The following is a 21,186-nucleotide window of genomic DNA, read 5'->3' on the forward strand; positions in this document are numbered from 1 at the left end:
ATAAGGTAGACATTGGGAAGAGAAGAGACAGGAGAAGCGAAAGGCTTTCAGGATCTCATGGACAAGCGGGAAGTGGAACGCACTCTGATCTCAAAGCCAAGCTCTGCATCCCTTTTCACATTCTTGAGTGGAGCCTCCTAGGAAATCAGGATGTTCATTTTCCCTTCGCGCTGCTGTTCCTGCACAGACACAGGCAACTTTTAGGCAGAGCGCTACCCATATTGTGCCAAGGTTTCCGGGAGGAACCTCACTCCTCGCGCTACCTGCTACATTCCCACGGCCTCCCAGCTCTGAGCGCAGTAACCGCCTCAGTCAGTTTCAAGTGGATGGCAGGAATTTACAGGAAGCTCCTTGGCACCGCCCCCAGGCCTCAGGGCTCCTCTGATTGGGCGTGGCTGACTCCGGCCGGCCAATGGTGAGGCGGCGGCAGGTTCCCGGAAGTGGCAGCGAGGTTAGCGCGGCTTGGGCTTCCGAGGGCGGCGAGGCGGCCAGTCGGCTGGGTTTGATCGGAGCGATGAGCTCCTTCGAGGGGCAGATGGCCGAGTATCCAACCATCTCCATAGACCGCTTCGACAGGGAGAACCTGAGGGCCCGCGCCTACTTCCTGTCCCACTGCCACAAGGGTGAGTAGCGCGGCGCGCCGCCCCTCCCGGTCCCCGGCTGCGCGGGTTCTGTTCCCGCGAGGAGGTCGCCCAGGGGCTGGAGAGGAGGGAAGGCGGAGGTCGGGGTCCCGGAGGAGGGAGTGCAGGCCGTGAGGGGGCCCGGGGAGAGACTAGCGACTGCAGCTTGTCGCAGACTGGCCCGCCTGAGGCTTTATTTATCCGCTCTTCGGCACCACGGGACGGAACAGCGCCTGCGAGTGATCACCGACCCAGGCCAGTTTGATTAGGCACAACTCCTGGGTTCTCTCCGCAACTACTCGGAAGCCCTCCCCGGGCCCAACAGTCAGGGGTTGGCGAGGATTTCTTAGTTCTTCCCCCATGTCCTCGCGACTCTGTTATGAAGACACGTTTAGATGAAATTCTGCGATACCCCCCAACCATTTATTACCAAGCCAGTGCGCATCAAATGAAACATCCCGTCTGTCAGCTCCACGAATCGCAAGAGCCCCCTCCTTATAGGTGTTCTGTCCACATCCAGTTTGAAAGGTTCGGTTTTGGTCTAGAGGCAGGATGCGGTTTCCCTTAGACACGGCCAGGTCAGGCAACCGGAATACTAAGATTTCACAGCTGAACGGGGTTAGGAATGAAGCCTGGAGTTTCAGCCCCGAAGATATACGGTCCAGATGCTGGATGCTCCAGGCAAGGCCGAAGCGTGTGTACAACATTTTAGCCCATCTCCAGAGCTGGACTACCACTGATTTCACAACCATTGTCTATTTTTAACATCTGGTTCGCTGACTGATATGTCACTAACTTTACCAATGAAAATAGGGTTGCTATGCTAATTAGCATAGCCTTTGCACTGACAGGGTTGAAGCTTAATTGAAGCGTTCTAAAAGCTGCCTCTTGGAGTAAGGGCCTCCAGAGTAGCTTAAGTAGCATGCCCTCAACCCCTCTTCTAAGAAGTGACTCAGATACATGCCACACGGTGTGACTTTAAAGTGAATTACAGATATCAAAACATGCCCGTCTTCAGCAACTGTTGTCTTGAGTGTGGAATCACTCACTTTAACCTGTTGTAAATCATTGAAGTTACAGCTTTGGGGAAATGCCTCTGCTTTCTGGCTCTATGCCCCTAATTATCTCTCTTTAATAAAGGAAATCTGAATCTCCTCTCTCAATTTGCTAAAAAGCAGGTGAGCCTCTTTCAGGGTCTTCTTTTTTTCCAACCAAATAAAAGATTTTGTTTTAAACTAGATTGCATTGATTCTATACATCAGTTTGGAGAGCATTAAAATCTTTTTGCATTTAAGTCTTGTGAGGGTCTTTCTGCTTCTTCTTGAGGATAACATTTTTTTGTTTTTGTCTTGTTTTTCATTGAGAATCCACTGCTGCATCAAGATGCCCCTGTTTTACCTTTTGTGTTGAGTCTTGCTGGCCTTTCTGAACTCACATGTGGTCACAACGAAAGAATGGCTTTGGGGCTTGGCCTTCGTGTTTCGGAGTAGTGGAGAAAGAGTTCATCTAAAGGAATGTGTGAAATCATCATCATTAGTTAGTACTTTAAGCAAGCAATGGACTCTCTACTGTCGACCAGTTTAGAATAACTTTTCCTGTTTTCTGATCACACATGGGTCTGTTTACCCAATGAGGGTGTAAACTCATCAAGGGCAAGAACTCAGTTTAAGAGGTTGCCACATTGCCTATTGGTGGTTTTTAAGTTTTTTTGGGAAACAGACTTCTTCAGAAGTGCTATGAACTGAATTGTATACCACGCCCCCTGCCATTCATATATTGAATCCCTAATCCCCAATGTGACTGTGTTTGGAGAAAGGGCTTTTAGGAGGTGATTAAGGTTAAATGAGGTCATAACGGTGGAGTCTTAATTTGCTAGGATTGGTAGCCTTAAAAGAAAAGGGAGAGCAGTCTCCCTCCACCTGCACAATGAGGAGAGGCCTTGTGAGCTCACAGCAAGAAGGTGGCTGTTTTAAGGCACGAGGGGAGGCCACACCAGAAATCAGCCTGGTCACCTTGGTCTTGGACTTTAGCTTCCAGAACTGTTAGAAATAAATTTCTGTTGAAGCCATCCAGTCTGCGATATTTTGTTATTGAAGCCTGAGCAGACTAATACAGAATACCTGACAAGATCCATGGACTCTAGTTAGAAAAACTGCACAAAAACATGTTCATATCACACTTTGATACAAGTTGGGGTGGCCCACGGACCCCCTTGATGCCCGTTTATGACCCTTCTGGGATCCAGTGCTGCACTCAGGGCAGGCTTTGCTAAGCATCAGTGAGGCTTGGAGGATGCCCAGGGGACCCCCCAAAACGGTGGCCCAGGGTGGGGGAGGGGGTTCCTGTCAGGAGACAACTTGAGATGATTTATTCTGGTCCAGGAAAAAGAAAAAAGCCCTGGAAAGGAGACTCTGGGGCAGCACAAAGTAAACTCACCTGGGTTCCCTTGACTGCCCGCCGGGAAGGGACCTGGGTGCTGGGATGGGGTGTCTTGGTGAAACAGGGTGCTGCCTGCTGAGTTAGTTTGGGAGCATGGAGCAGAGTCCTGAATCAGCCTTCTTTCTGCTGTGTCTCAAACTCTCTGGAAACCCTGGTTACTGAGAGTCCTGCCCCAGGATGCACTCATTGGCCCTAGAAGCCTGAACCAGGAGTGACCCAAGGAGATGTCCCCTCTGAGGGGGCAGGTGGAGTGTCGGCCACATAGGGTGGGGTGACGGCCTTATTTTCAAGGCTTAAGGATTGCCACTGGGAAGTTGAGGGCAGGTGTGTTCATGGTAATTAGGATAATTAGATTTTTTTCTTGTGGGTTATTGTTCTGTTATTTAACATTGTCTCCCCAACAACCCAGCTTGACTGTCTTTGCTTTTTGTCTTAATCAATTGGCAGTATTGACATAAATGAATCAAAATGCAAATGAAAGTAATTTTTGGTATATGATTTGAAGAGGAAAAGACTTTCAAAATAACCTCTTGGGTTATAGGGTTTTTTTTTTTTAAGTAAAATTAACTTTCAAATAGCATTTATGTATTAACCTTAAAAGTGCTGGGAAAAAGTTATTTAGAGAGAATAATTTTAGTTTAATTAGCTTTAAACTTATTAAACTTAACGGTTTTTAGAAATTTTATGAAGATTGTTAATTCGTTGTTAGACAAAAACACATTTTTTTAAATTCCTTTTTTTTTCCTTTTTCGTTTCTGACCCCCTTCACCCTTTTCTCCCATTCCCCTACCCCCCACTCTGGCAACCACCAGTATGTACCCTGTATCTATGAGTCTGTTTTCTGTTTTCACATTTCACGTATAAGTGAGACCATACATTATTTGTCTTTGTTGGACTTATTTTACTTAACACAATATCCCCAAGGTCCATCCATGTTGTCACAAATGGCAAGAGTTATTCTTTTTATGGCTGAGTAATATTCTGTTGTGTGTATCTACACCACTTCTTCTTTATCCATCATCTATAGATGGACACTTAGGTTGTTCCCATTTCTTGGCTATTGTGAATAATGCTGCAGTGAACATGGGGGTGCAGATACCTTTTTGAGTTAGTGGTTTTGTTTTCTTTAGTTAAATACCCAGAGGTGGGATTACTGGACCATATGGTTGTTCTGTTTCTCATTTTTTGAGGTGCCTCCATGCTTTCCTTGAGTAGATGCACCAATTTACATTCCCACCGACAGTGCACAAGGGTTCCCATTTCTCCATGTCCTTTACAACACTTGTTATTTGTGTTCTTTTTGATGACAGCCGTTCTGACGGGTGTGAGACGATACCTTGTTGTGGTTTGGATTTGCATTTCCCTGATGATTACTGGTGTGGAGCATTTTTTCATGTACCTGTTGGCCATCTGTATGTCTTGGGAAGAATGTCTATTCAAATCTTCCCATTTAAAAAGATCAGATTGTTTGTTTTTTGCATTGTATGAGTTCTTTATATATTTTAGATATTGGTCCCATGTTGGAAATATGATTTGCAAATATTTTCTCTTATTCAGTAGGTGTTTCCATCTTGTTGGAACTTTCCTTTGCTGTGCAGAGCTTTTTAGTTTGATGTAGTCCCACTTGTTTCTTTTTGCTTGTGTTGCTTTTGCTTTTGGTGTCAGATACAAAAAACATTGCCAAGACCTATGTCAAGGAGATGACTGCCTGTGGTTTCTTCTAGAAATTTTATGGTTTCAGGTCTTACATTGAAGTCTTTAATCTGTTTTGAGTTAATTTTTGTGTGTGGTGTGAGATAGTTGTCAGGCTTCACTCTTTTGCATGTGGCTGTCCAGTTTTTCTAGCACCATTTATTGAAGAGATTGTCCTTTCCACTTTGTGTATTCTTGGTTTCTTTATCATAAATTAATTGATCCTGTATGTATGAGTTGTTTTTCTGGGCTTGCTATTCTGTTCTGTTGATCTATCTGCTTGTTTTTATGTCAGTACTGTGCTGTTTTAATTACTGCAGCTCTGCATTTTGTAATCAAGGAACATGACATCTCCATTATTGCTCTTTTTCAATATTGCTTTGGCTCTTTGGGGTCTTTGTGACTCTGTACAAATTTTAGAAGTATTTGTTCTATTTCTGTGAAAAATACTATTGGAATTTTGATATGGTTTGCACTGAATCTGTTGATTGCTTGGGTAGTGTGGACATGTTAACAATATTGATTCTTTCAGTCCATGAACATGGACTAGCTTTCCATTTATTTGTGTCATCTTCAGTTTCTTTTATTAATGTCTTCTAGTTTTCAATATACAAGTCTTTCACTTCCTTGGTTGAATTTATTCCTAGGTATTTTATTCTTTATGATGCAGTTGTGAATGGTATTGTTTTCTTAATTTCTCTTTATGATAGTTTGTTATTAACGTGTAGAAACAGACTTTTGTTGATGTCTATCCTGCAACTTTATTGAATTCCCTTATTCCAACAGTTTTTTTCATGGAGTCTTTAGGGTTTTCTATGTGAAGTATCACATTGTCTATAAATAGCAACAGCCAGTTTTATTTCTTCCTTTCTACTTTAGACACCTTTTATTTCTTTTTCTCTGCTAGGAGTTCTAATACTATGTTGAACAAAAGGGCAAAAGTGAGCATTCTTGTCCTGTTCCTGATCTTAGAGAACAAGCTTTCAGCTTTTCATTATTGATTGTGATGTTTGCTGAGGGCCTATCACATATGGCCTTTATTATGCTGAGGTATGTTCCCTCCATACCTGGTTTGTTGAGAGTTTTTTTTTTTATTATAAATGGGTATGGAGTTTTACCCAATGCTTTGAGATTATTCTATGATTTTTATTGTTCATTTTGTTAATGTGCTATAATCACATTGACTGATTTGTGTATGTGGAACCATCTTTGCATCCCTGGAATAAATCCCACTTGATCATGGTGTAAAATCCTTTTAATGTATTGTTGACTTGTGTTTGCTAATATTTTCTTGAGGATTTTTACATCTATGTTCATCAGGGATACTGGCATTTGTGTGTGTGTGTGTGTGTGTGTGTGTGTGTATGTGTGTATGGTGTCTTTGGTTTTGATATCAGCGTAATGCTAGCCTCATAAAATGAGTTCTTTGAATATTTGGTAGAATTCACCAGCACAGCCATCTGGTCCAGGACTTTTGTTTGTTGGATTTTCAAAATTACTGATATATTCTATATCCTTACTAGTAATCAGACCATTCAGATTTTCTGTTTCATCATGATTTAGTCTTGGTAGGTTGTATGTTTCCAAGAATTTATCCATTTCTTTTAGGTTGTCCTGTTTGTTGGTGTATAATTGTTCATAGTAGTGTCTTTTCTGTGGTAATTGTTGTAATAGCTCTTCTTTCATTTCTGATTTTGAGTCCTATCCCTCCCTCCCCCCCCCTTTTGATGGGTCCACCAAAGACTTGTCAATTTTGTTTACCTTTTCAAAGAACCAGCTGTTAGTTTCATTGATCTTCTCTGTTGTCTTTTTAGTCTGTATTTCATTTATTTCTGTTCTAATCTTTATTTCCTTCCTTCTACTAATTTTGGGCTTTGTTTGGTCTTCTCTTTTCTAGTTTCTTGAGGTGTAAAGTTAAGTTGATTATTTGAGATTTTTCTTATTTCTTGAGCCAGGCAGTTATCACTTGAACTTCCCCTTACAACTGCTTTTGCTGCATTCCACAAACTTTGATGTGTTTTATTTCCATTTCCATTTGTCTCAAGATGTTTTTAAATTTCTCTTCTGATTTCTTCTTTGGCCCATTGGTTGTTCAATAGCGTGTTGTCTAATCTCCACATATTTATGAATTTTCCAGTTTTCTTCATGTAGTTAATTTCTAGTTTCATACTGTTGTAGTTGGAAAAGATGCTTGATATGGTGTCTGTCTTCTTAAATTTATTGAGACTTGTTTTGTGGCCTAATGTATGGTCTCTCCTGGAAAATGTTCCATGTGCATTTGAAGAGAATGTATATTCTGTTGTTTTTGCATGGAAAGTTCTGTATATATTTATGGTGTTCATCTGATCTAATATGTCATTTAGGTGCAATGTTTCCTTACCGATTTTCTGTCTGGATGATCTATCCATTGATGTAAGTGGGGTATTTAAGTCCCCTGCTCTTATTATATTGTTTTGTATTTCTTCTTTTATATCTGTTAATATTTGCTTTATATATTTAGATGTTCCTATGTTGGGTACGTACATATTCACAAATGTTGTATCCTCTTGTTGGATGGACCCCTTCATCATTATGTAATACATTATGTAATATGATAATGTCCCTTATTACAGTCTTTGTTTTAAAGCCTATTTTGTCTAAGTATAGCTACTCCAGCTTTCTTTTTGTTTTCTTTGGAATTAGGATAGTTAGAATTGGCTTGATTTAATTAAACAATTTCAAAATGTTTTCCTCTTGTTATCCAGGCTCTTGCATGCTGAAGATTCAAAATGTATTATAATGCACTATATATTTAAGGTACCATTTGGGTTAAATGTTACCTTTCTTTAAAAGTCTCCTTGCTGTGTTTCTTAATTTGGAAAACTGTGGAGCAAGGCTCTGTGGGTAGCAATAACCCACCTTTCCACCCAGTAGTCACAGGCTGAGAAGATAATGAAACTCTTCTTAATCCAGTCTAAGCCCGAATGGTTTTCTCAAGGATTCCATGGAAACAAACATGAATTTCCAGGTGAACTAACTTAAGTGACTGAAATTGAATGGGCCACAGAGAGCATGGCCCAAAGGGTGGGTGGTTTAAAGTGAAAGGAAATTGATGGAAGCAATTCCTAATGAGACCCTCATGCCGTCTTCTGTGGCTACTCCAAGTGGTTCAGACACAGCCAGGGAGTCATTCTCCTTTGAAATGGCTTCTGATGGCTCAGAGATGGTCAGTTTTAGTGGTTCTTGTCCTGATTTCAGGTGGATGCTTCATCTACAGAAGCAAGAGGCAATATCCCATATGAATCAACTCTCCTATAAAAGTGAGCCTCTCATTTATTTTTTTTTAAAAGGAACCCTAAAAAGAACAGACAACTCAGTTTCCTTGGGCCAAGGAGTCCTCTGAAAAATAATGTGTTTATGATTTCTCATTCTTTTGTTTTCAGATCACATGAAAGGATTACGAGCCCCTACCTTGAAAAGAAGATTGGAGTGCAGGTGATTTATTTTGTTACTTACTTGTGTGTTTTTTTTAGGTACAAATTTTAATTGAGTTATAATATCTCCACAGAAAACTACTTATTAAGTCATAAGGGGACAGTCTGATGACCTTTTACAAGTGAGCGTATCTATGTAGCTTTTGCCCATATCAAGAAATAGAACAGCACCAATATTCCAGAACGGAATCCTGACCCTTCTCCAGTCAGTCTTCCCTGCCCAAGGGTCACCTCTCTTTGACTTTTGTCATCATTGTTCAGCTTTGGCTGTTTTTGAACTTACTTAAATAGAATCACACGGAACAGACTCTTCTACTTGTTTTCTTTTACTTAACATTATATTTGAATGGTTCATCTGTGTTTTGGGGTACAGCAGTAGTCTGTTCGTTTTCTTTTCTATAAGTGTGTGTATGTATGTGTCTAAATGGTTGCTGCATTATAAAGAATCATATAATATTGTTGGATCTGTTCTTAAAGCTGAACCATTGCCTTCTTTTCCTGCAGCCATTACCAAAATCTAATTCCAAATCCTCAAAATACATACAATTGACCCTTAAACAACATGGAGGTTAGGGGAACCGCCCTTGTGTGCAGTCGAAAATGCACTTATATCTTTACAGTTGGCCCTCCCTACTCCCAGTTCTGCATCTCTGGATTCAACCAACCTCAGACTACCAAGTGCTGTAGTACGTATTTAGTGAAAAAAAAAATCCATGTATAAGTGAATCCTTGCAGTTGAAACTTGTGTTGTTCAAGGGTCATCTGTATTTGGAGAGGACTCTATTGATTTTTTGACTCTTTGACCTTTGATTTAGCAGGCTTCTCTGCTAAGTGATATAAGTAGTCTATGTTTGTGATAATGGTAGCCAATGTTTATTTATTTAAAATATATATATATTCTGGGCACTACGTGCTTATTAGCTCAGCATTCTGTTTGAGTGCCTATGATGAATCAGGCACTGTACTGGATGTTGAGGATACACTAGTGAGCAAAACAGGTAAAAATCCCTCTTGGAGCTGACATCCTCATTAGAGCCTCTGGATACTCTTTTGAATAGATACAATTACTATTTCTATTTTACGGATGAGGAAACTGAGGAACCAGAGATGTTATATTAGTTGTCCAAGGTCATGTAGCCAGGATTCCCACCAGGTCTGTCTGATTTTAGAGACTACATATTAGTTATCTATTGCTGCATAACAAATGACTCCAAAATTTAGTGATTGAAAGCAACACTAATCATGTATTCTCTCTCTGTCTCTGTAGATCATGAATTCTGACAGGGTTCAGTGGGGATGGCTGGTTTCTGCTTGACTGGGTGTCATGTAGGGACTGACCTTATTTGACGGCTCGTTCATTCTGTGTCTGACATCTGGGTTGGGGAGACTCAAACAGCTAGGGCTCCATCTCTGTCTCAAAAAATGTCTCTCCAGCATGGTGGTTTTAGGATAACCAGACTTCTTAAATGTAAACAAACAAACAAAAAAGTGTATGTCCCAAGAAAGAGTTAGCAGAATCCATATTGTCTAGAGATCTGTCCTCAGAAGTCCTGCAGTTTTGCTTCCATCACATTCTTTTGGATTGAGGCAGCTACAAACGTCTGTCAGCCTCAAGGGGAGGTTAACATAGACCCCTCCTGTCTGTGGAGAAATTTCTGTGTCCATTTTGTAAGCAGACCATGTGTGGTTGGGATGTATGTTAGTGTGGGCATCTTTGGAAAGTATATTCTGCCACAGACTGTACCCCTAACTCTAACTTACAGTGCTGAATTTTAAAAGTTTACTGTGAAATTGACTTCTGCCCACTAGAAAAATACACAGCATTGATTTACGTGAAGTAAAACATAGAAGTCTTCTGTAGCCCAGGCCACCTCCCCATTCTGCACAGGTCCTTTAACATTTGATAATGTCTTTCCACACATGCCTGGTTGTGTACAAACACATATCTTTAAGATGAGAATGGTGAGGACCAGCCTTTGAGGAGGTCAGAGGACTCTATTTTCTCTCCTCTGCTTCTTCCTTGCCCCTTCACACTCTCATTAGGACAGAGGTGTTCACTGGCGTGTTGGTCTGTTGGGAACCATTCTAACACTTTTTGTGCCAGCTTAGTTTCTGAATTACTTGAGATAACTGATACTTATTGAAATACATTTCCTGGTTACCAAGATGGCGCACCTGGATTGTACTAAAACAGTGCTCTTTTTTTTGTTTTGTTTTGTCTTTTCTTTTCAGTTTGAAGGTTTACTTATACTGCTCACCTGTGACTAAAGAGCTGTTGTTAACTAACCCGAAGTACAGATTTTGGGAGAAACGAATCGTAAGTTTTATTTTTTGAGTGACACTTTTTTTTTTTCAAGTGACAAATATTTTTCGAAGGAGATGGAACAAAATATTGGTGTTATTCAAAGCCTGCTTCCTCATACACTATATTTATCCACAGTAATTACAGTGTTGATATCTAGTCTTTGTAATTCATTAGTTTGGAAGAGGTTGACATTTTACTGTCATTGGTTTGTCTTTCCTGTCCTCAACATATGGATGTAGATTCTTAGTTCTGTCTAATCTCACAGACTGTCTTGCTGAGTTGCATCTTAATACTTTAGAGTGTACAACACTTATTAACATAATTGATAAATCCTCTTATTTAGATCATGGGATAGATTAGGAAAAACAAACATAACTTGTGGGTTATAATAAGAAAGGAATAGCAACCAGAATAAAAGCAGAATGGATAGTTTTGAATCTGGCAGAATAAAATGGATCTATCCAAAGGAAGGCAGATAATTAAAGTGAGAAAACGAAAGTGTGGTATGTCGAAAATGAGAAGAAAATGATAGAAAAAGTCCTGTTATAAAAGTAGTTACTACAAATATGAAAGGACTTAATTCAACTCTTGATCAAAAGACAAATTCTTGGTTTAGGTTAAAAAAAAAAAAAAGATCCACCAGTCTTGATCTACAAGAGACATAGATAACACTCAAGGAAAAATGCAGTCAAAATGGAAAAAAAATGGAGAAGATACACTGAACAATTAGAAGCTAAAAATGTCAAGTGGAAACTTTAAATCATATAAAGAATTGATGGCAATGGATGGACCTGGAGATTGTCATACTAAGTGAAGTAAACCAGAAAGAGAAAGAAAAATATATGACATAAGATAACATATGGAGAACATAAAGAAAAAAAAAACCCACAAACAAACTTATTTACAAAATAGAGACAGACTCACAGACAGAAAACAAACTTATGGTTACCAGGGAGGAAAGGCGTTATGGAGGGATAAATTGGGAGTTTGGGATTTGTAAATACTAACTACTGTATGTAAAATAGATAAACAACAAGGTCCTACTGTATAGCACAGGGAACTGTATTCTATACTTTGTAATGGCCTATAATGAAAAATAATATGAAAAGGAATATATGTATGTATAAATGAATTACTGTGCTGTACATCAGAAATTAGTACAACATTGTAAATCTACTATACTTTAATTTTAAAAAATTGAAGGCAAAAAATCATAGAGGGTGTTATTTACTGTTAAAAGGAACAGACCAAGAAGATGTGAATATACATACAATTGACAAAATAACCTCAAACCAGATGCAGTAGTAACTGATCACCCGGGGCTGGATCAGAGAAAGAGAACAACAATTAGTGGATAGAATTTGGGTCCATTACATGGATTAAACCATCAGTAATTGGGAAAGCTGGCAGAGAAGTATGAACAAGTGTCACCAAGAGTCTGTTTGATGTCCAACTGGTGGCAGTTTTCACCTCCCACGTCCAGCTTCCCCTTCTGCCCCACATCCAGGCAAACTGATAGAAAAGCTTACTCCTTCTGTGGCGCCTATGTGGAGTTCAGACATGTAAGCCCAGGCCTACACCGTGACCACAGTGAAAACCAGGACTACACACTTCTACTTTCACAGGCCCCACAAGCCACTTCGTCCTAGCCTGGGTACTGCCTTCCTGTCCCCAGAAAATCCCACGATGTGAGTCACGCAGTGTTTCACACCCTCTTGGTGCATGTATGATGTCTTCAGTCTCAGCCTCTGACCTATCATTGGGGTGGGGTCCGTCCCAACTCTGCAGGAGGACACAACAGCAAGGCCGTAACCTTGGCCTTGAAATTAGGCCTGAAGTTGCTGTGAGTCAGTCCGGCCAGCAGTCGGGAAGGAAAGTTGAGAAAGGAGAGAAGAGTGAAGACACCCTGGAATCCACTGGGACAAATGGGTACCCACGTCTGCCTCTTGCTTTCTCAATCTTGGCCAACTGCCGCCCACTTCGCCACTGAGTCCACACTCCTGGTTCACACACATCTGAGGGAGGATGTCCAGCAGAAGTGTCAGCGCATTGAGACAACAGATCAACAGCGTACACGAGCTGTTACGGTTTTTGGTGCCCTGCGGGGTGTTGAAAAATGGCTGCTGGTTCGCTTCTGCCTTCCAAATCTGACACGGGTTTCTTGTGGCCACTGCTAAGTTGGAAGTGTACATGGAAGGGGCTTGTAGGAGAGCTCCAGTTCAGTTGGGTTGATGTAGTGCAAGACCCCCCTCGGAATCTCAGGAGAAGGGGGCAACTCAGCAGTGGTAGCTGGAGAGCTTACTGGACCACTCTCTCAACTGAAAGATGTTGGAGGTTGGAAGTAAGTGAATATACAGAAGGTTTAAATGACATATTAATGCATGTGAACTAATCAAAACACAGAGCTTTAAACCTAACAGAGAAAGGGTGATCTTTATGTATAGATGGAACATTTACCAAAATTAAGCATGTACTCTGTCACTAAAGATGTTTCAAGAAATCCTAGTGATCTGTTCTTTGATCATAATGCAGTGATGTTGGAAATCAGGAGTAAAAGGAGAGCTTAAATCACTGCATACATATGGGAACTAGATGTATACCACAAACAGCTCTTAGATTGAAGAGGAAATTGTCAAGAAAAACACAGTACCTAGGACTGATGGACAATGAAAATAGGGCATGTCAAAGATGTGGGGCACAGCTAAATTGGTACTTGAAGGGACACTGATAGCATTAAGTGCATTTCTTAGAAAACAAAGATTAGAATTAAATGAAGTAAGTCTGATTCAATAAGAAGGAAAAGGAGCAACAAAGCAAATCTATGGATATGTGAAAGAAGGAAATGATAAAGAGAAAAGGACAGGTTAGTGATGCATAGACTAACAACTACCACAGGAAATAAAGGGGAAAATTAACGAAACTGAAAGCTGGTCACTAGAGAAATAGAGATAAATTTCTGCCGAGATTGATGAAAAAACAAAAAACAAATATATATATATATATATATATATATATATATATATATATATATATATATATATACACACACACACACACACACACACATACACAGAATGATAAAAAGGAAAATGTTAATAATAGCATTGCATTGTTTTGAAAATTAGTATGATAATATATTTGATCATTTAGACACAGTGGATGAATATCTGTAGAAGTAGGGGAAACCAAACTGAGGCAAGAAAAATAGAAAACTTGAGTAAAGAAGTAGCCTTCAAAGACATTAAGACAAGTTTTCAAAGATCTCTTCTTCAAAAAAGCCCCAGGCCCAGATGGTTTTATAGGTACATTTTGGCAAATGTTCAAAGAACAAATAATCCCTTTATAGGAGAGAATTAAAAGGTAAGCCTCTCAACCTCACTGGCAAAATGAATGAAGATAATATGTGGGGGAAAAGGCCACTTCATACATGAACACATGAACATCCTGTGAAGGTAACAGCAACCTGAATCTAACAGTGTTAAAAAATAGTGCATCATGAGTACAATGCGTTTATCCCAGAAATGCAAGGATATTTTCACATCTGAACCTCAGTCATGGTAAATTTTATGAGGTCAGATGACTAAAGAAATGAAGAATTATGATCATTCATCAACCACTTACTGAATGCATCTCTGTGCTGGTTGCTGTTCTAGTAAAATGTCCAGGTACCCTCGGTGAATTAGGCCAACAGTCATAGACTGATGGATGACTGTGTTCTGCAGCACAAAATCTAAATGTGATTATGTTTTTTACAAAGACTCAAGTTCAAAGGGAGAGGGGAATGGGAGCAGGAGGGATGGGAAGGTGAAGGGAGGAAAACTGAGCTCATGGAAGCAGAATTGCTGTATCTAAGGATGTGTAAGTTTATAAGACATCCAGTACATATTGCCACATCAGCCTCAAGAAATGTATTATTTTAGCTTTATCATGTTTTCAGGCTGTTAAACTGATAGTATAGTGAAATCAGAAATTGTCCCACAGAAAGTCTGTAACTTCTTCTCTTTGCCCCCTTTTTACATTTGAAATGGCAAAGGTATATAAAGCTGAAAAAACCTGTGGAAATGTATAATATGATGTATACATGATCTCTTATTCTGTTTTAATAGATATCGATTGAAATTGAAACTCCTACCCAGATATCTTTAGTCGATGAAGCATCAGGCGAGGTAACTAATTTTAAATCTGTGTTTTTAAAAATTATTAGTGTTAAATGATTATCTTTCTCCTTGATTTTGAGTGCTCATTTAACCATAAATAAAATTTATAGTAAGTGAGTTTGTAGGGGAAAAAAAATCCACTTGTGATGTATTTACTTTCTACATCTAAAGATTGGACATGGTTTCTGTCAGAATTCCTCCTTTTTAATGTTAATGATGGGAACTCTGTAGTAATGATGTTACCATGTGATGTCACTGTTCCATTTATTCAGTTTATTACAATGTTCAGGATATAAAATTATGTGGTGCTTAATATTTTTGCAGCAAATTTATGTACATTGTGATTTTTTTTCTGAAGTATTTTCAAGAAAAAGACATTGTCCAAGCAAATCTAATTTATTTTTTGGTCCTTAATTTAGAAGCAGTTACTTTTGTGTGTGGCATTTATTTTTTAATAGTAAGTAGGATTGTGGATCTACCTCCTCTATTTATTTATTTACTTTTATCTCAGGTGATACATAGGGCTAGGAGGTGTTTTCCTATTTTATGGCAAATCTAGTTAATATTCATTCTGTAGCTTGACTATCACCTGCTTTGTTGACACATTTAACTTCTGAAGGGTGACCTTGGTGGGGTGGCCGTGATGGGACAGGGGCCGACTTTTCACATTTCCTCCCTGGAGATCAGACATTGAATACTCCTCCTCAAGTTACCATCCTGAGGGAGGGGAAGAGGAACGGCCTGAGCCTTCCTAATGCCATTCTGGGCTCAGTTAGTCCACACTGTTGGGGAGAGATGCTCTCAGCACTTGGCTGCCTGTGGCGCGTGTCAGTGGAAGGCTCTCTCAGAATCGGGCACCAGGCAGCAGGTGCCTCTCGGTGAGCAGAGTCCTCCTGTCTGGTTCTTTCTGTTTCTCCTTGTGCACTGAGGCTTTTGGGCATCCTGCCTCCAGCTTTAAGCAATGGGAGAGCCCATTTTAAAGGAGCCCTCTGGAATAAACGATGCCAGACATACAGAAGGAGGTAACATCATTGAGCAGAGAGCTGGTGTGTCCAGAGCTCTGCCCCAGGTACTGAGCCCTGAGAGGCTCTGCCTGATGGGACGGTACAATGTGCTGTATGGTGACTTGAGACCAGGTTACATCAACTTTTTTTTTTAATGGTGGCATTATAGCTTTATTGAGACAAATTCACATACCATACAGTTCACCCATTTAAAGTACACAATTCAATGGCTCGTAGCATGTTCACAGAGTTGTATGTCCATCACCACAGTCAGTTTTAGGATATTTTCATCACCTGAAAAGAAACCTCGTACCCATTAGCAGCTACTCTCTGTTTCTCCCTCCCCACAACTCCTGGCAACCACAAGTCTACTTTAATTCTCTATGGATTTGCCTGTTCTGGACATTTCCTATAAATGGACTTGTATAATAGATGACCTTTTGTGGCTGACTTCTTTCACTCTGAATAATGCCTTCAAGGTTTATGCATGTTTTTTATGGCAAAAAATATTCCTTTGTTTGGATAGACCACATTTTGCTTATTCATTCATCAGTAGATAGACCTTTGGGCTGTTTCTACTCTCTGGCTAGTATGAATAGTGCTGCTGTGAACATTCAAGGACGGGTTTTTACATGGACATGTGTTTTCATTTCTCTCGCGTGTGTACCTGAGAGTGGAAATTGCTGTCATATTGTACCCCTACATTTAAGCATTTGTTTTGTGTGTGAGGACTGTTTCTAGGATTCGGAGAGTGGGGAAATGAGAAAAGCCATACTGCATAGTTGAGAAGTACTTGCACATGCTCTATTAAGGAGGGCTTTCTTTAAGCTGGGTCCTAACGATAACGTCTATTTTTCCTTCCTTCCTTTCTTTTTAGAAGGAAGAGATTGTCGTGACTCTCTTACCAGCTGGTCATTGCCCAGGATCAGTCATGTAAGGAGGCTCTCTATTTTGCCCATTTATTTTGTGTAGCTGTGTGTGATATTTGGAGAAATAAACTTTTAGGGTCTAAAAATAACACGCACGGGGAGACTTGATTCTTTTTATGGCAACTCCTTTAATCTCTGTCTCCAAATTGAACTTGTGGGGCTGAGGTGCAGATCACCTTTGAAATGTGGTTTCCTTACGATGGAAGTCTCCAGTATTGATGTCTCCATCGGCTTCGCCTTTTTCCATCAAGTGATTTTTTTCTCTCCATGAGCAGGAATGATCTCAGCGTAAACCTCAGAGTGCTAACGTATTTCAGAGGACATCTCTTGCAAACTCAGCAGTATCTCCATCATATTATTATTTTTCCTACCCCTGGGGAAGAGGTGGTGGCTGAGTGTGGTTTAGAGCTGTGGAAATTCTGTTAACACTGTTCATAGGGGCTGTGTTTGGCAGGCAGCATGGGCTGTGGATTTAGTCTATATTTGTTTCATTAAATTTTTGTATGGCGCTTAGAAGTCACTGAAGGATATTTCCTTTTCAGGTTTTTATTTCAGGGCAACAATGGAACTGTCTTGTACACGGGAGACTTCAGGTTGGCAAAGGGAGAGGCTGCCAGGTTGGAGCTTCTGCACTCTGGGGGCAGGTACTGGGCTTTATGTAGTTCTCGAACAAGAAGGCTGCAGCATTTGGGGGGAGGGCTTAGCTCAGTGGTAGAGTGCATGCTTATCAAGCACGAGGTCATGGCTTCAATCCCCAGTACCTCTGTTACAAATATGTAAATAAACAAATACCTAATTATCCCCCAAAATTAAAAGATGAAAAATTTGAAAAAAAAAGTCTTCATTGTTTAAAAGGTTTTATTGCTCTTTTCCGCCCAAATATGAGCATTTGTTTCTATTAGAAAGCTAACTCGATTATAGTAATATTTGTAACAGTAAAGCAAATTTTTCTTCCTGAAATGAGCGATGGTAACATTTTGTGCATTGGTGGGGGTAGTAGTTGCATGAATTGGTCAAAATTCACTGAGTCACATATGCAACATCTGTGGGTTTTTTTTTTTATTGTATGGAAATCATTTCTTAACAAAGTTGGTTTAACAAAAAAATTCCACATGGAATGGAACATCATATCACATCAATGAGAGTTTACACTTTATGGTTTACTTGCCGTGAGATGATTAACACTCCTTATTTTGTTTTTGTTTCCAGAGTGAAAGACATCCAGAGTGTGTACTTAGATACCACGTTCTGTGACCCAAAATATTATCAAATTCCTAGTCGGGTATGTCTCCCCGGAGAAGCAAGTGACCCCCTGGGCTGCATTTCTGGAGGGAAGCTTGTAGGGTAACAGATCAGATGGTAATCGTTCCCGTTGGCGTTAATACCTGGGGACGTTGGGAATGGAAAAGCGTTACCTGCCTTTTAAAATTCCTGCACAGGAGGAGTGTCTGAGTGGAATCTTGGAGCTGGTCCGTGGCTGGATCACCCGGAGCCCGTACCATGTGGTGTGGCTGAACTGCAAAGCTGCCTACGGCTACGAGTACCTGTTCACCAACCTCAGTGAGGAGTTTGGGGCCCAGGTACCACAGCAGCTCTCTCTTTTCTGCTACTCCCATCCTTCCTCCCAACTCCATCTTCCCTTCCCCGTCACTCCCAAACTGGAAAGGGTAACGATGGATGCAGCCTTCATCACCTCCTTGTGGGAGCAACTGACAGTGGGAGGAGCCCTTTGGTGAAAAGTCCCATAAGAAAGTTTTTCTTTTTTCTCCAAAACTGTGGGTCATGAAATAGGTTTAGTGTCTGTAACCAGCACTGAGAATGAATTTGAACTGGGAAATATCTGAGTGCCTTTCTTGCAGTCAGAGTAATTGTCGTTTTATGAAAATTTACATAGGGAATCAGCCATGTACATATCCAGATCTTCCTCAGCTTAACAATGGGGTCACGTCTCAGTAAATCCATAAGCTGGAAATATCATTAAGTAGAAAATGCATTTATCCCTGACCCACCAAACATCATGGCTTAGCCTTGCCTGCCTTAAATGTGCTCAGAGCACTTAGCCTACAATTGAGCAAAATCATCTAATGCAAAGCCTGTTTTATAGTAAGTTGGTGAAATCTCGTGTGATGTGTTGAATGCTGTACTGAAAGTGAAACCCAGAATGGTTGTCTGGGTCAGTGGTTGTCAGTGGGTGGATCGTTCACCCTCATGATGGCAGAGCTGACTGGGAGCTGTGCTCTCTGCCCTGCCCAGCATCACGAGAGAGAATGTGACCATGTGTCACTAGTTTGGGAAAAGATCAAAATTCAGAATTCAAAGTCCAGTTTCTACTGAATGCATATCAGTTTCACAGCATCCTAATGTCATAGCATCCCAAGTTGGGACCATCGGTACATCCATTATGTGTGTGTGTCCAGGTTGCTGTGGAAACATATTTCTTACTGTGGGTCGGGGTCAGAAATGTGGGAAGAACACTGTCCTGGAGGATCCATATCACATGAGGCCATGAGCAAGTGTTCACCTATCCCTTCCAAGTGGTTGGGTGCTGGGCCCTCCGGACCTCGGGCAGCAGAGCCAGCTGCCCACAGGGCCCACTTGGGCTGCCTGGCTTCCACCCTCGTTCCCCAAGAGAAGATGGAGTTTTGGTGGTGACTGAACAAAATGAAGCTCCGAAAAGAGTTGGACATTTAAATTCTGCTCGGTTTTGCACCCTTTCCTGTCATCTCCCAGCTAACCGACCTGTGCCAAGAACTTAATTCTTTGATACCATGTAACTCAGCAAAACTAAAAAGATCTAGTTTTTCTGCATTTAAAAATTTAAAAATTCATCCCTCCCTCCTCACCCGCTCCTTCCTGCCTTCTTCCGTAAGTCTTTACTTTCCAAGACCTTCCCCTAATTTCTTCCTTCCTTAGGTTTTTTTCTGTCCAAATAAATGGGTGTAAAGCTGCCAGTTCTCCATTTTGGGAAGGACTTGCTTTCCTGTGTTTTTAGATGTTAAAATGGCTTCCCCCGCCCAGAAAATAACAGTAAACTTTTAAATGAAAATCACAGTGATACTAGGTTGTGTGTGTGTGCTCACACACTCTCTCACACATACACTCATCTATACTATCTACTAATTTTTTCTTGTTTCTCATGTCCTCTCTTGGCAGAATGTAAGGGTAGCAACCACTTGTCAGTCCCAAATTTGTTCTGTGTGAAATCAAAAAGACTGGAGGCTCCTGCTCTGAGGCCTGGCAGGGAGAAACCCTGGGCGAGGAGGGGTGTGGGGTTGGTGGAGGGGAGGCAGGCTTTTGGAGGCAACCCCGGAGTCCCTCTGGCATGAGCCTTCTCTGTAGAGGATAGAAACAAGTTTAGCTCAGGAACCTGAAAGCAGAACAGTGAGGTCTTTTACAAGGGGACCTGAGAGATCGATCATCTGTGGTAACTTCCTCAGGCTTCTTCATTTTCGTGAGGATGAAAGTTTCTGTCTCTCCCTACGTCTCAGAATTTACCCCTTTTTATCTCCTTCTTAGGCCAGGAAAGGAAATTCATTTTTACTTCTCATTAGTCGTTAGTGATCAGGTGGCAAGAGCAACAGGCCACGGGCTCAGCAAGCAGTTATGCTCAGACTCTTCTGACCCAGCCTTGGTGTTAATCACTGCAGCAGTCTGACATGGTTCTAACCCGTTTCCTTGCTCAGACTTCAGAACGAGAATACAGTTTGTGTGTGTGCCGTTCATTGTCCTGGTATCGATGTAGTTCTTCGCTGTTTACTCTGAAGTACCCAGAAGGGAGGATTTAAGGAAAACGGATACGTTGATTTCAACACCTCACACTGTATGAGCCTTAGAACTCTAAAGGTGGCCTAGGTTTGTCTGGTTTTGGCCTCCTGCGTCTGCCCTCCCCCTTGGCATCCAGGGGAGAGGCGTGTGGAGGGGAGGGTCTGGGGCTGGCTTCCCCCCAGCTGCCCTTACTCGGCGTGTCATGTGTGTCTTCACCAGCAAGCGATTCTTGGTCATTTGTGTCTGCCATGTTCACTGCGATACTCCCAGTATTGAGAATAAAGCTTGACTTGGAGCAGGTGCATAATCAGTATTAATTGAATGACTCTTGACTGAAGGACAGTATTACGTGGTCCAATGACATCCACCAGCCGAGTCACCACACTCTCCATTACCACTTACAACAGGTAGAAACACTGACTGCCGGGAACACAACCCTCATACTAACGTGCATGGGAAAAGCTGAAAACTAGGTTCGAGGAAGAAGAAAGTCAGTTCTAACTGATTGGCTTTCCCCTGCCTGATCACCCTCAAATGCTTTATTTACAGGAAATGCAGTTGCAATAACGTTCTGGTTTTGTTATTGTCCCCAGGTTCACGTGGATAAACTGGACATGTTTAGAAACATGCCTGACATCCTTCATCATCTCACCACAGACCGTGACACTCAGATCCACGCGTGTCGGCATCCCAAGGTCCGCGGGTGGTTGTTTTTCTTATTGTTTGCGTGATCCGTGAAAAGCAAAGTTTTAGGTCCAGAAGGCACCTCAGAAATTCCATTTTCTAGGCTCCTCAGTTTATA

The 21,186-nt window shown here is 41.1% G+C and overlaps 2 protein-coding genes across 4 annotated transcripts in view; one reads left to right on the forward strand and one right to left on the reverse strand.

Moving 5' to 3' along the window:
- The first annotated feature begins 449 nt into the window (after positions 1-449).
- Positions 450-21,186, forward strand: part of DCLRE1C (DNA cross-link repair 1C) — a 63,380-nt gene continuing 42,643 nt past the window's right edge. For all 3 annotated transcript variants that reach the window (XM_072955043.1, XM_072955042.1, XM_072955041.1), the window contains exons 1-9: positions 450-623; positions 8,174-8,225; positions 10,457-10,541; positions 14,636-14,695; positions 16,568-16,623; positions 17,162-17,263; positions 17,829-17,901; positions 18,059-18,199; positions 20,978-21,079. In XM_072955043.1, the coding sequence (XP_072811144.1) occupies positions 515-623; positions 8,174-8,225; positions 10,457-10,541; positions 14,636-14,695; positions 16,568-16,623; positions 17,162-17,263; positions 17,829-17,901; positions 18,059-18,199; positions 20,978-21,079 (780 nt within the window). In that variant the 5' untranslated portion in view covers positions 450-514. The remainder of the gene's footprint in view (positions 624-8,173; positions 8,226-10,456; positions 10,542-14,635; positions 14,696-16,567; positions 16,624-17,161; positions 17,264-17,828; positions 17,902-18,058; positions 18,200-20,977; positions 21,080-21,186) is intronic.
- Positions 15,903-21,186, reverse strand: part of SUV39H2 (SUV39H2 histone lysine methyltransferase) — a 42,526-nt gene continuing 37,242 nt past the window's right edge. Inside the window, exon 7 of the mRNA XM_072955045.1 lies at positions 15,903-15,984. The gene's annotated coding sequence lies outside the window, so the exon portion shown is untranslated. The remainder of the gene's footprint in view (positions 15,985-21,186) is intronic.

This window comes from Vicugna pacos, chromosome 35 (assembly GCF_048564905.1).
Source record: "Vicugna pacos chromosome 35, VicPac4, whole genome shotgun sequence".
NCBI classification, from domain to species: Eukaryota; Metazoa; Chordata; class Mammalia; order Artiodactyla; family Camelidae; genus Vicugna; species Vicugna pacos.